Raw genomic sequence first — 12,071 nt, 5'->3', positions numbered from 1 at the left:
CTGGTGGACGTGGATCTGGATTTGGATTTGGATTTGGATCTGGATCTGGATTTGGACAGGGGAGGTGGACCACTTCACTCCCGTATCTGCAGTACTGCAGGACGGTACGGAGCTGGATCCGGATGTCGTGCTGGTGAGGGGGGCTTTGGGTTTCCCCCGGCGGCTCCCCGCGCCTGGGGGTTTGGGCGGGTGGGTTCGCGCCTATTGTGGGGGAGGTGGGGGAGGTGGGGGGTTGCGGCCTGTCGTACGACGTATTCTTATGTTCGCCCTAATTACAAAACATACGAGACACTACTTGCGGGTGTGTGTAAGGCCCCGGCTGCAGTACGGAAAACGCCGTACTGCTCCCGCTTTTTACCTTTCCACCGACAACATATTGCAAACACATTGATGAAGGCCATGTGTCGTACACCGTCGTACATCGGTCGCCACACTCCCCTCCTCCAGTACGCCACCGGGTACAGCAGTCACTACACCTTCCTGGAGCCGGATGTACGGGCGGCACTTGACGTACAGCACGACGGGCTGTACTTGTACCGGCACTGCCTGGTGCCCGGACTGCCCGGACTCGCGTTTGTGGGGGCGGAGGTGTGTTTGGGGGGGGGGGGAGGCTGAGGGGGTGAGGTGGTCGGGAGTACCTACCGACCTACCGACCTATCTACCCACCCCACTTCTTGAGCTCCTAAAGCCCTAAAGGGAGGTTATCAAAAAATCCCAATGTAAATTGATTTTGATGTCCCCAGCTGCTATCGGCGCTACTCCCCCCCCTCTGGCGGTAACCCCCGTCCCCCGCACCCTCCCCCTCCGCCCCAACGTAAGGTCTCCACCTTCAACAACATCCTGACGTCAGCACTGCAAGCCGAGTGGCTGGCGGCGGTGCTGGCGGGGCAAGTCAACCTGCCGCCGCCGGAGGCCATGGCAGCTGACGTGGCGGCGCAGCGGGAGTGGCGGCGCCGTACAATGCCGCCGCACAAGCTCCGTGGCAGCACCGTCATGTTGTACATGCTGGTGAGAGACTGGGAAGGATTTCCCTCCCCCCCTGCACACACATCCTTCGGTTGGTAGTTGGTAGTTGGTAGTTATTCCTTTGCTTCTTACATCCTCCGCCCCCTCATTATCATCATCCAAGGTTTTTTTCTCCTCATTTCCTCTCCACCCTGTACGACAGTCGTACCACGACCAGCTGCTCCGGGACATGAACCTGCCCACACGCCGGAAGAGGACTTCCTGGCGCCACCCCCTGGCGGAGTGCATGGAGCCGTACACGGCGGAGGACTACACGGACGTCTTCCGACAGAGCCCCGCCGTCGCCGCCGCCGTCGCCGCTGCGGCGTTCGCAGCAGCGTCTGGCCGCGAGCCTTCCGGTTCCGCCACATCCACACGCCGCGACGTCATCGCGGACGGGGAGGCCGCCGACGCCGCGGAGGCAACCGGGATAGCCGCCGTCGATGTCCATGCGGAAATTTCCGATGTGCAGTGCGGTACGGCGGCAGCAGCAGCGGCGGCGGCGGCGGCTCTGGGGAGCGCAAGCTGGCGTCAGACGGTGGTAGGCAGCGGCGGCGGCGGCGGCGGCGGCGGCGGCGGGACGTATATCCCGCATCACGCGGGTTGGCTGCCGCCGTCGGCCCCGGGACCTGCTGGCGCAGCGGCGGTGATGACGAGCCGTGGCGGCCGCGACGGGGACTACGGCGGCGACTTGACGATTTCCCCCTCCCCGGCCTCCCTGTCCATCTGCCTCCGCCTCTTCCCGGGCGGCCAGCTGCGGGGCTTCTCATCGATGGGCCCCGACCAGGCGACCATAAGGGGGCACAACTCCAGGATGGGGAAGGCGCGGATGAAGGCGGCGGCGGCGCCGCCAGGCGGCTTTGGCGGCGCGCTGGATTCGCCGCCGTTTGGCTGCAGCACGAGCAGCGCGCTGTGCTCGGCAGCGCGTAACGGCAGCGGTTTCAACAGCACAGGTACGGCCGTCGCCGCCGCGCCGCCGCCGCTGATAAGGGCCGTCTTTGCGTCACCAGCAGCGGCTGCTGCGCCCACCTCCGCTGCAGCAGCAGCGGAAGCGGCGGGTACGGCAGGTGGCGTTGCGAAGGTCTCCCCGCGGGAGGGTGTGGGATCGGGCATGCGAATGGAGCGGATGGGCGGCGGCGGCGGCAGCGGCGGCGAGACACAGAGCGGAACGCACAGATCTACCGGGCCGGCACTGGCACAGGCGCTGGCGACGGAGGCAGCGGAGCACAGTGTTACGAGCACCGTACCACTGGACGAGCAGGACACGCTGTATTCCCTAGACGCTCTGCCGCCGGCACTGCAAGCATTTCGCCGTACGAGGGTGCGTAAAGGCACGCTGCCAAGCATGGCGGCGGCGGCAAGTACGACAGTTATGACGTCCGGGGAGGGCTACTTGGGCGATGTTGACGGAGGTGGCAGTTGCCGAGACAATGCTGTGTCACCTTTTGATACGGCAGCTGCCGCCAGGGTCATGAAGGGACAGATGCCACCGCCGGCGGCGACGGGAGGCGGGTGGATGGCTTGCGTCACCTGTAGAGCTGGCGGCGGGGAACAGCATACGGTACCGCCGCCGTCACCCCCGCAGCTGGCGGCGGATTCCCAGCCGTTACCATCGTCGCCGCTGGCGTCGGCCTCGGCCTTAACGAGTCGCGCTGTACGGCTGACGCCGGGGTCCTCCGCCACTACGACAACTCTCCCCCGGGAGTTGAGCGCGAGCAAACTTCAGTTCCTGGGGAGCGGCGTCAGCGGCGGTAGCGGAAGCCCGTCGCTCGGGACGGCTGCAGCGTTCAACAGCTGCACCGGTAATGTCGTACACCGTCGATCCAGCGGCTCTTTTATCTGGTCCCGGAGGCCGACGCCTCAGCCAAGTGCGGGTCGCGACACCGCCGCCGTCGCCGTCGCCGTCGCCGCCGGCACTTCTTCCGGCGTCGGCGTCGGCGGGGTCGGTGCCCTCCCTGCGACATGCTCCGTTTCGTCCTTGTCCCATTGGTACCAAGGAATCACGACATCGCACCCGTCCACGGCGCAGGGAGCTTTCGCAGCCACGGTGGCGGCGACGGCGGCGGCGGTGCCGGCGGTGCCGTCACGTGCATGTGGGTCGTGTGTTGACGTCGTCGCCCAACCTCAGCAGCTGCCTGCTGCGCCCCTGGCTGAGGGCCGGCCGTCGACCTCCAACGGCCTCTTCGTGGCGCGTATGAGCGGCGGCAGCGCCAGCAGCGTCGGCAGCGGCAGCGCCAACGCCAGCGCGCGCCGTAGTGTCCGACGGGGCTTTTCGCTGGCGACGCTGCTGATGCGGGGTCGCAGCACCCAGGCTGCCACGGCGGCCGCCGCGAATGACGTCCCAAGCAGTCGTATGGAGCCCTCGTCGGCGGCGGTTTCGGAGCTGGCGTACAAGGTGCTGCCGCCGCGGCACGTGGAGGAGGCGCTGGCGGCGTCGGTGTTGGCGTCCGCACCCGCCGCCCGGGCGCAGCCGGCTCACACAGAGCGGCCGGGGGAGACTCGACTCCGTGTTGGGCTGCCAGGACCGGTTGCATCCCCGCCGGGGGCAACGGCATCGGCCTCGGCATCTCCGGCAGCGGCGGCGGCGGCGGCGCCTACTGTACGGCACATTGCGGGGCGTCCAACAGAAGCTCCGAAGCTGGTTTCAGTGCCACGACAGGGGTTCGATCCTCCGACGCCGCTGCCAGTAGCGGCTCCGCCGCTGCCGCCACCGCCGCAGCGGCGACGGAGTCCCCACCGGCCCACCGGCGGCAATGAATCCCAGCTGGCTTTGGCAGTCTCAGCCGAGGCGGCCATCTTGGACAGCGATATGTTCATGCTGCCCGGGCCGCCGCCGCCGCCACCGCCGCCGCCCCGAGCCGCAGCGGGCCCTGCTAACGCGGTGCCGTCGGCACCGGCGGCTGCGGCGGCGGCAACGGCCCGTACGGCGGCCATCAACGCCGGCAGCGGCTGTAGCGGCAGCAACACACTTTTTGGCCGTATGCCCTCTGTTACGGCCTCCTCGAGCGGCATCAGCTACATGCCGTCCAGCAGCGCCATGTCTTTCCCGCACTGGCTGGACGGCGGCGGTGGCGGCGGCGGTGGCGGCGGGGGGACTGGCGGCGGCAGCAGCGGCCGCCACCTGGCTCCGTACTACTTGGACCATCTGCACGGCATCCTATCGACACGTGCGAGCGCGTCACCCGCCACAGGTAACTCGGGCGGCGGCACCGTTTCCGGCGGCTCGAATCGTACGGCATCGGGTCTTGCGATGTATATTGGGGCGCATGGTGCCGCCGTGACGGCGGCGGCGGCGGCCGCTGCCGCTGGTACGGCGGCGCGATGGACCCTTCATAGTCCCGAAGCTCTGCGCGGCGCCGACACCGCCTTCGCGACCACCGGCTGCGGCGGCGCCACCGTGGCTGGCGCTTCGCCTCCGTCGCCCGTTACCAGCAGCGGCGTCAGTTACCTGCCCACGTGCTCCACTGTGGTTCCGGGGCTGGGGCCACAACAGTGGCAGTAGCAGGTAGTTTGTCCGGTCGGTCGGTTGGTTGGTTGGTCGGTTAGTTGGTTGGTTGGTGAGTGATCCAGGATATACCTTGGTGCGCGCATTATCGGGTGGTTGCTGTTTGGTGGCCTTCCCTCGCGTGTATGTATGTATGTATGTATGTGTGTGGGGAGCCGATGCCCTCTTGACGGGTGCTGCTGGCCATATCACTGAGATATAGTGCTGGTGGTGGTTGTGGTGGTGGTTGTGGTGGTTGTAACGCGCAGGGTCGTGTCGGGTTTGCGATTGCGATCTATCCATATATCTATCTGTCTATTTATCTCTCTATCTATCATCTATCGGCTTCAAGAGGCTTTAAGAGTGTGCATGGACTTGTTGACATTGGGGAGACCCCCCCCCTCCGGTGTGTTGGGGGAAATATCCTGACAGTGACGTCATCACCATCAGGACGTTGTGGCTTGTGAAGTGTACAGCACTCATTTAGTACTGGCAGTAGCAGTAGGGGCAGTGGCAGTAGTACTGCTACAGTAGCAGTAGCACTCGCGAGTAGCGGGTATTCATTTTGGCGCACCTTTGATTAAATGTTTTGTTGGTGTTGTGGTGGTGAGGGAGAGGAGGAGGGAACAGCGCTAATGCGCGGGAGGTCGGCAGTAGCACACGCGCACACGCGAGCGAACGAATTGCGCCGGGTGGGGTCCTGTATCGCCCCGCGAGCGTGTGTGCGTGTGTGTGTTAGCGGGTCTTCCGTTGTTTGTTTGTGTGTATGTCCCCCTGCTTGGGATGCTGCCTGAGGGCTCCCGCCCATAAAAACACATTTAGAGGTGGTGATGTTGGTGATGGTAAGAAATGAGTTCATTTGGTGGTAAAGCCGTACGGTATGTCGTCATTCGCCAAGTTGGTCTGCCCTCCTGGTTTTCTAACCGCCTGGAGCCGCAAGCCGTGTGGTGTGTGTGTACATATATGTACATGTATACATGTATGTATGTATGTGTGCCGAACTGCACAGGACACCAGATCCCGGAAGTGCGCTACTCAAGGAACTCCTGAGGTCGCTGTGCTCACCACACCTGGGTAGCTGGTCTTAACACTCATCTGCGCCAAATCGCAATACCACCACCAGCTGCCGTTCGCCGTTCAGCTCCTCTGTGCTCCCCTCCCCTCCCCTCCCCCTAGCGGAGTGTTGACCTCACCCCCCTTGGTGGCTGTGGGGGGTCCCTGTGTGGTTTGCTGGTCGTGGAGGTGGGGCGGCTGCGGTGATGATCCCGACGGCACAAGACAGCCCGCGGCTTCGCCTTGTGGTTGTTGTGTGCGTGTGGGGCGAGCTAACCCACACCAGCTGCCTGTAACACCCCGTCACGTCGTACAGTCGCATATACGGCATTCGTCATGTCATCTACAGAATACACCGTCGCTTTGCCGTCTGTGGCTGTTCGCTACCACCGCGGCACACCGCCTCCATCAGTCATATAAAACAGTAATGGTCCCTAATCGTAAAATCGCGGATTCGAAGCCCACCACCCACATCACCACACTTATCATTTCAGCTAGCGCTCCCCTCCCTATCCGCTGTCCTCCTCCGCCTCTATCCCCTAATCCACACACACATCCACACACCCCACTTCCTCACCGACGTCCCATGCCACCACCACCACCACCACCACCCCGCCGCTTCCTAGGATCCTCCACCTCCGTCGCCTCCACATCCACAACCCCCTCCTCGTCCTCGTACTCCTCAAACTCCCCTGCCTCGCCGTACTCGTCCACTTCTTCCTCATCCGCCTCGTCGTACTCCCCAGCTGCCGCCGCCCCCTCCTCCTCCTCCTCCTCCTCGTCCTCCTCTCCCGCCCCGAGCTCCCCCGGCTCGGCAATGACGTCGCTCATGAGCTCGCTCAACTCCACTGGGAGGGAAGGACCTGTACGGCATTGAGTTGGGGTTTCGGAGCGAGTCACGTACAAAGTTAACTACCAGCTGCCGACGGAGAGACTCTTGAGGGGAAAAGGAACCGCAAGCAGCACCCACCCCCCGCGAAGAGCGAAGAATGGTTACCACCGGGTGCAGGGTGGCGGGGCGGGGGAGGGGAAGACACGTCACTCACGTCGACCCACGCAACCACGGAGGCATGGGGGGGCGCCCACACGGTCATCAACGCGCTGAGTACGGCACCCAGAATATGTCGGAAGTAGTGACGTTCACATGACAGCAGTTGCGCCTCCCGGCGACTTACCCCAGCGGACCCCTTCAGCGGTTCTGTTCTGAGTCACTCTGGCAGCCGGCGGCCGCTGCTGTGCTTTCCTGTCTCGACTTTGCCCACACTGCCACAGCACCTTGCCCCCCTGGCGCCCCCCTCCCACCCCCTCCCGCCCCCTCCCAGCCCCTGCCACCCACCGGCCACATTGCGGATGGGCACCCAGTCCCCGTGGTCGCCGTCTTGCCGAGTGGACTCCAGAAGCTTCTCGACGAAGGCAACGTTCAGCTCGTGATCCGCGTTGTACGACACAATGTGGCCGCACGGCAAACCCGAATGACCGTCGCGAGCCAGCAGCGACAAGTCACCTGTGTGACACCCGGGGGGGGGGACCCGGGGGGGGGCCCAGAGGAGAGAGAAAACGTGTGCGAGTGAAAGTTAGCAAAGTCGTTTCTTGGGGTCCTAGGGGGTTGCCCCCCCCCCGGGTATCTTCCAAAACCCCGGGAAGCTAGTGACGCCTTAATGCCGTACTGGGTGGCCCCTCCCTTCTACATGGCGCGCGCACACACACACCACGTCAGACTAAAACCCCTCTCCCCCCCACAAACCCCCGAGATGCCCCCCGTACACCCTACAACCCACCTCATACACACACACACACAGCTCTGAAACCCCCCCGTCACTTCTGAGCCCCGTACCTATGAGATCCTGAATCTGCCTCCTGGCGGGCTCGTCAGCATGTCGTACCAGATCGGGGTCGTACCAACGGTCGTCCAGGGCAATCAGCATCACCCCCTCCGTACCGCCCATCAACCACCCGGCATCTCGCATCCCCATGGCCTGCTCGGGGGAGCTCACGAAGCCGCGTGCGCCGCTCAGAGCGTGCCTGAAAAGGACGGGTGCGGGGGAGAGGGGAGGGGGAAAACACACACATGGGACTTGCAAACACATGACACGTGAGCCGCACACAGAATACACACACATACATGCAGACATAAAACGCACGGGATAGACGGGTGAACCCCCAAGTTGAGCACACAATGTAAAACAGGCAATGGGGATTTACTTCGAGTGGGCCGCACGGGGCACAGGAGGGGGTGGGGGCCGGGGATGTCGTACGACGTGGGGTTTGGGCGACACTTCCTCTCCCCACTTCCCTCCCCCCCTGGACCGCCGCCACTGCCACTGGCGACTGTAAGGGGGGCCCGGGCTCACCGGCGCCACCGCCACCACCACCACCACCACTTGCAGCGCACCATCATTTCCGCTGCAGTGCTTTCCCTCCCCCTCTCCCTCCCTCCCCCTCTCCCTCCCTGCCCCTCTCCCTCCCTCCCCCTCTCCCTCCTTCCCCCTCTCCCTCCCCCCCCCTCACTTGTAGTGTACGTCCTCAAACATGCACCACGTGAGCCACTGCTTCCCGATCACGGGTGCCTCCCGGTGCCGGTCCAGACCCGCGGTGATGCGGAAGGTGTCCTCCGGGTAGAGCGTTACGAAGGAGGAGCCGCGGACAACCGAAACTACCTGTGCGTGTGTGTGTGTATGTGCGTGAGTGCGTGTCTGTGTATTACGGAGGCCACCAATCAAACGGCTTCCCCCACTATCATCCCCAGAGCGAGCAGGACAGACAGGAAGGGCGGACCGCCGGGGGTGAGACAGAGGAAAACACACAGGGACATGTACACGCTTCGGGCCAGTTCTCCAACTTCCCCTCCCCTTTCGTCTCCAACACACAATCCCCCCATCCCCCCCTTTACCCAGCACTCACCGATTGGGGCCGCAGTACGAGCTTCGGTACGGGTCTCCCTTCCGCCGCCACACCTCCTTGTCGTACACCCTCCTCCCCCTCCTCCTCCCCTTGCCCCTCCCCTCCTCGCGCTCCCGCAGTGCTGCCCCCCTCCTCCCCCTCCCCCCCCGGCCCCAAACCCCCCAGGGCCCCCGGGGGCAGTGCGACGGTCAGGTCGGGGCGGGTGGGGGCGTACCGCAACCCCGCCCGACAGATCTCGTCAGTCCACCCCTCCGCGGACCCGTCCAGCACGGGCAGCTCATCACCCCCCTCGATCTCAATCCTGAGTGGGATGGGGGGATGTATGCATGAATGTATGTATGTATGTATGTATGTATGCATGGATGTATGCATGGATGTATGCATGGATGTATGCATGGATGTATGCATGAATGAATGAATGTATGTACGTACGTGTGTATGGCGTGGAAGGAAAATGAGGGGAAACAACGGAAGGGCAAGAGGGTCGAGGAGAGGGGGGGAAACGAACCACGAACGAGTGAAGCTGCTGCCAGGGCAAGAGTGTATCAGACGTAGAACTGGGAGGGGGGAGGGGGGGGCCCTAACTGTGCGTATGTATGTGTGTGTGTTCAGCATCGGGTAATCGAAAATCAAAACACGCGTCTCTGTGTGAGCGTCTGTATGTGCGCGGGGAATCGATATGTCTGTATGTTTACGACAGGCGCTGTCGTACGTTGGTTACTGCACCAGCGGAGGTCGCAAAACACACACACCCGCCCCTCCCGGGCCCCCCACCTCGCATTATCCACCCCGCAGGCCTCCAGGGCTGACAGCAGCGACTCCACACCCGCGACCTGGATGTGTGTGTGTGTGGTGGTGGGGGGGGGAAACGGGTGGGGTGGTGGTGGGGGGGGAGGGGATGTCCAGGAGGCGGGTGGGAGACCACATGTGCACGGGCGTGTGGAGTCCTCCAGCACTGCGGTAGCCCCCATGAGCCACTCAGCGGGGCGACCCAGTGCCCCCACAACTGCCCCCTCCCCCTCCCCCTCCCCCCCTGGTGAGGGGTCACACTGCTCGGTGACAGCGGCGTTTGCTTCCGGAGGGAATTTCACTTTTATATACTTGAGCTGTGCGCGGTGGGCACGGAGGACGCGGTTCAACACTAAACACAAAACACACGCACGCACCCTCCCGGGCCCCCCCCGCACCTGGAAGTTCCCCCGGGCCACTGTGGTGGTGATGGGGTTGGCTTCGTACACAAACCCGCACGAGGCGGGCACGTACACCTCCCCCTCATCCCGGGGTTGAGGCTCCTCTGCCTGGGAGAACGGGAACTTGGGGGGCCCCTGCTCCTCCAGACGCTGCAAGGGGAGGGGGCAAGGGGGAGGAGGGTGTACGGCAAGGAGGTGTGGCGGCGGGAGACCCGTACCAAAGCTCGTACTGCGGCATCCAATCGGTGCGTGCCGGGTAAAGGGGACGGTGGGGTGTGTGCGTCGATTGTGGTTGGTTGGGTGACGTGTGTGTATGTGTATGTGTGTGTGTGGTTGGGGTTCAGATGTGTGTTTGACATATCCGTTACGTCCCTCCCCTCCTGCTGTGCTGCTGACTACCCCCGTACGGCCACCACCTGAGAAACACGGAAACATCGGGTTCCCGTCCTCCCCTCTCCTCTCCCCCTCCCCTTCACTGTGTCCCCCGCCTCTTTCCCCCCATACACACACACACACGCGCACCTGCACCAAATCCGTGTACTCCTGGGCCTGAAGGTAATCCACAAAGGATCCCCCAAAACCCTCCTCCTCCTGGCCAGGGGGAAGAACACGCGGGGCAGGGGGGGGCACCCGGGAGTGGTGGTCATGTCATGCCATGCACCAAGTAACAGGGCCAATGTAGAGGAGTCGTGTCCACGGAGGGAGGGGGGATTGTATACATACCAACACGTACATACATACATACTTACCTGCCCACCTACATGCATCCCGTCCATTCCCCCCCCTCCGCCCCCCACCTGCGCATCCACATACTCCTGGTAGGCGGTCACCAGCTCCTGCCGGTACTCCGGGTCGTTCAGCAAACCTGGCGTGATATGAGGCGTGTGGGACCCGAGGGGGCGCATGAAGGGGGTCCCCACCCCGGACAGGGAGGGAGAGGGAGAGGGAGGGAGAGAATCAATAGCCAATGTAAAAGAAATAACTGTCTGCCTCCGATGCGGGGGGGGGGAGGGGAGCATTTGGCGCGGGGGTGGGCCAAGGAGGTGCAGGGCCCCCCCCGTGGCGGGCCGCATGTGAAGGGGCATGTGACGGGGGGTGAGGGAGACCAAACGGGAATCAGTCCGGAATGGAACCGTTGACACGTGACTTAAGTTGGGTAGGTGGTTAGGTTTGTTGGGACCCGCGGGCGGTACAGATCGAGAGGACTTGGAGCGGATTACATGTCAAGAGGGGGGAGGTGTGTGGCCTCTTTTCCTCCCCCCTCCTCGGGCTCTGCCTCCTCCTTTCCCCCTCCAAACCCTCCCACCCGCCCCCTCTCCCACCTTCCTCCGTGGAAATGTCCTCCATGATCTCCTCCTGCAGGTCCATATCCGCGCCCGCCATGGCCCGGGGGGCGTTGGTGCCCTCAGCCACCCGCACGAAGTAGCGGCCCTCCCCGGCGAAGGCGGGGCGCACGCGAACACAGGCTGCGCGGGGAAAGAGGGAAAAGGGGGGGAAAAGACAGGCATGGAGGCCGGGGGGCCAAGGAGAGTCTACCGTCCGATCGAAACGCAAGGTAGGGTCGCATGTTGTTGACCTAGGCGTGCGAGGTGGAATTCGGGATATGTTTTTTTACGTGATGTTGGAGCAAATTGAGGAGTATAGATGTTCACCGCTCAAGGTGATTGGTATGAGCGGCGTGTGCTGCGTAATCGTGTTACGTCGTTACGTGAGGCGCTTTCCGACTACAGCCTACCGTATTCTCCTGTGTGGAGGCCGATACCCGCCAACGCAAAGGACGTCCATAAAGTTTGCTGATATTCGCTTGGCTGCAAAGGCAGAACGACAACGGTGTTGTTTAAGGAAGCTTGTTGGCCGGAGGGGGCGATGCGTGGTTTGACGAAGCGCACCATGGGCAATTCTGGTGCGTCCGGACTGTCGATAATTTCAGGAGATGTGTCGAAGAGGAATCTGGAGCGTGGCCGCTCCATGGGGTCGGCGACCTCACTCTCCGCAGCCGCTAGACACGGAGTTTGAGGGATGACCCGGCGGTTTACTGTGGACTGCTGGGGCCGCAAAGGCGACGATATGCGAAGCACAATTGGCAACCTGTTGCATGCTGTTCGTGTCACAGCAATCTGTGCTGGGCATGGTAGGGCTGCGGGAGCCCTGCAACCTAGGACCGGCCGCCGCAGCAATTGGTGTGCCATTCTGAGCTCCGAGATTATAAAAACTACACAGTGCCGTTCATCCAGTCTCTAAAACTAAAATTCCAAGAGCTGTCCTGCTCGAGGGATCGCTGAGCCAAAACAAGTTTTTCTTCCGTACGTGACTGTCTTTGTCAGTACTTTATGTGCAAGTAGTACGTTCGTTGCAACTCCCACATTTTCTATGTATTTTTTAATGAATTGATCTTATGTTGTACATAGAGAGTGCTGTAAGTACTCACAGACACGCGA

At 62.9% G+C, this 12,071-nt stretch overlaps 2 protein-coding genes across 2 annotated transcripts in view; one reads left to right on the top strand and one right to left on the bottom strand.

The window, feature by feature from the left end:
* The window catches only part of VOLCADRAFT_92785 (uncharacterized protein), a gene marked incomplete at both ends in the record, with an annotated part of 18,764 nt that extends 14,257 nt beyond the window's left edge, over nucleotides 1-4,507 (top strand). The window contains 4 exons of the mRNA XM_002952202.1: nucleotides 101-133; nucleotides 448-588; nucleotides 820-1,008; nucleotides 1,169-4,507. Of these exons, the coding sequence (XP_002952248.1) occupies nucleotides 101-133; nucleotides 448-588; nucleotides 820-1,008; nucleotides 1,169-4,507 (3,702 nt within the window). The remainder of the gene's footprint in view (nucleotides 1-100; nucleotides 134-447; nucleotides 589-819; nucleotides 1,009-1,168) is intronic.
* Nucleotides 4,508-5,344: 837 nt separating this feature from the next.
* Nucleotides 5,345-11,822, bottom strand: VOLCADRAFT_105382 (uncharacterized protein; the record flags this gene model as incomplete). Its single annotated transcript, XM_002952114.1, has 14 exons — nucleotides 5,345-5,416; nucleotides 5,683-5,740; nucleotides 6,120-6,405; nucleotides 6,879-7,046; nucleotides 7,377-7,564; nucleotides 8,051-8,199; nucleotides 8,444-8,744; nucleotides 9,218-9,276; nucleotides 9,631-9,783; nucleotides 10,156-10,224; nucleotides 10,431-10,498; nucleotides 10,956-11,099; nucleotides 11,369-11,441; nucleotides 11,523-11,822. The coding sequence occupies 14 exons, from the start codon at nucleotides 11,820-11,822 to the stop codon at nucleotides 5,345-5,347; spliced, it is 2,088 nt and encodes a 695-aa protein (XP_002952160.1).
* Nucleotides 11,823-12,071: the final 249 nt, after the last annotated feature.

Source organism: Volvox carteri (genome assembly GCF_000143455.1).
Source record: "Volvox carteri f. nagariensis unplaced genomic scaffold VOLCAscaffold_28, whole genome shotgun sequence".
Lineage (NCBI taxonomy): Eukaryota > Viridiplantae > Chlorophyta > Chlorophyceae > Chlamydomonadales > Volvocaceae > Volvox > Volvox carteri.
The sequence above is the reverse complement of the archived record's forward strand: the minus strand, read 5'-3'. Positions and strand labels throughout refer to the sequence as shown.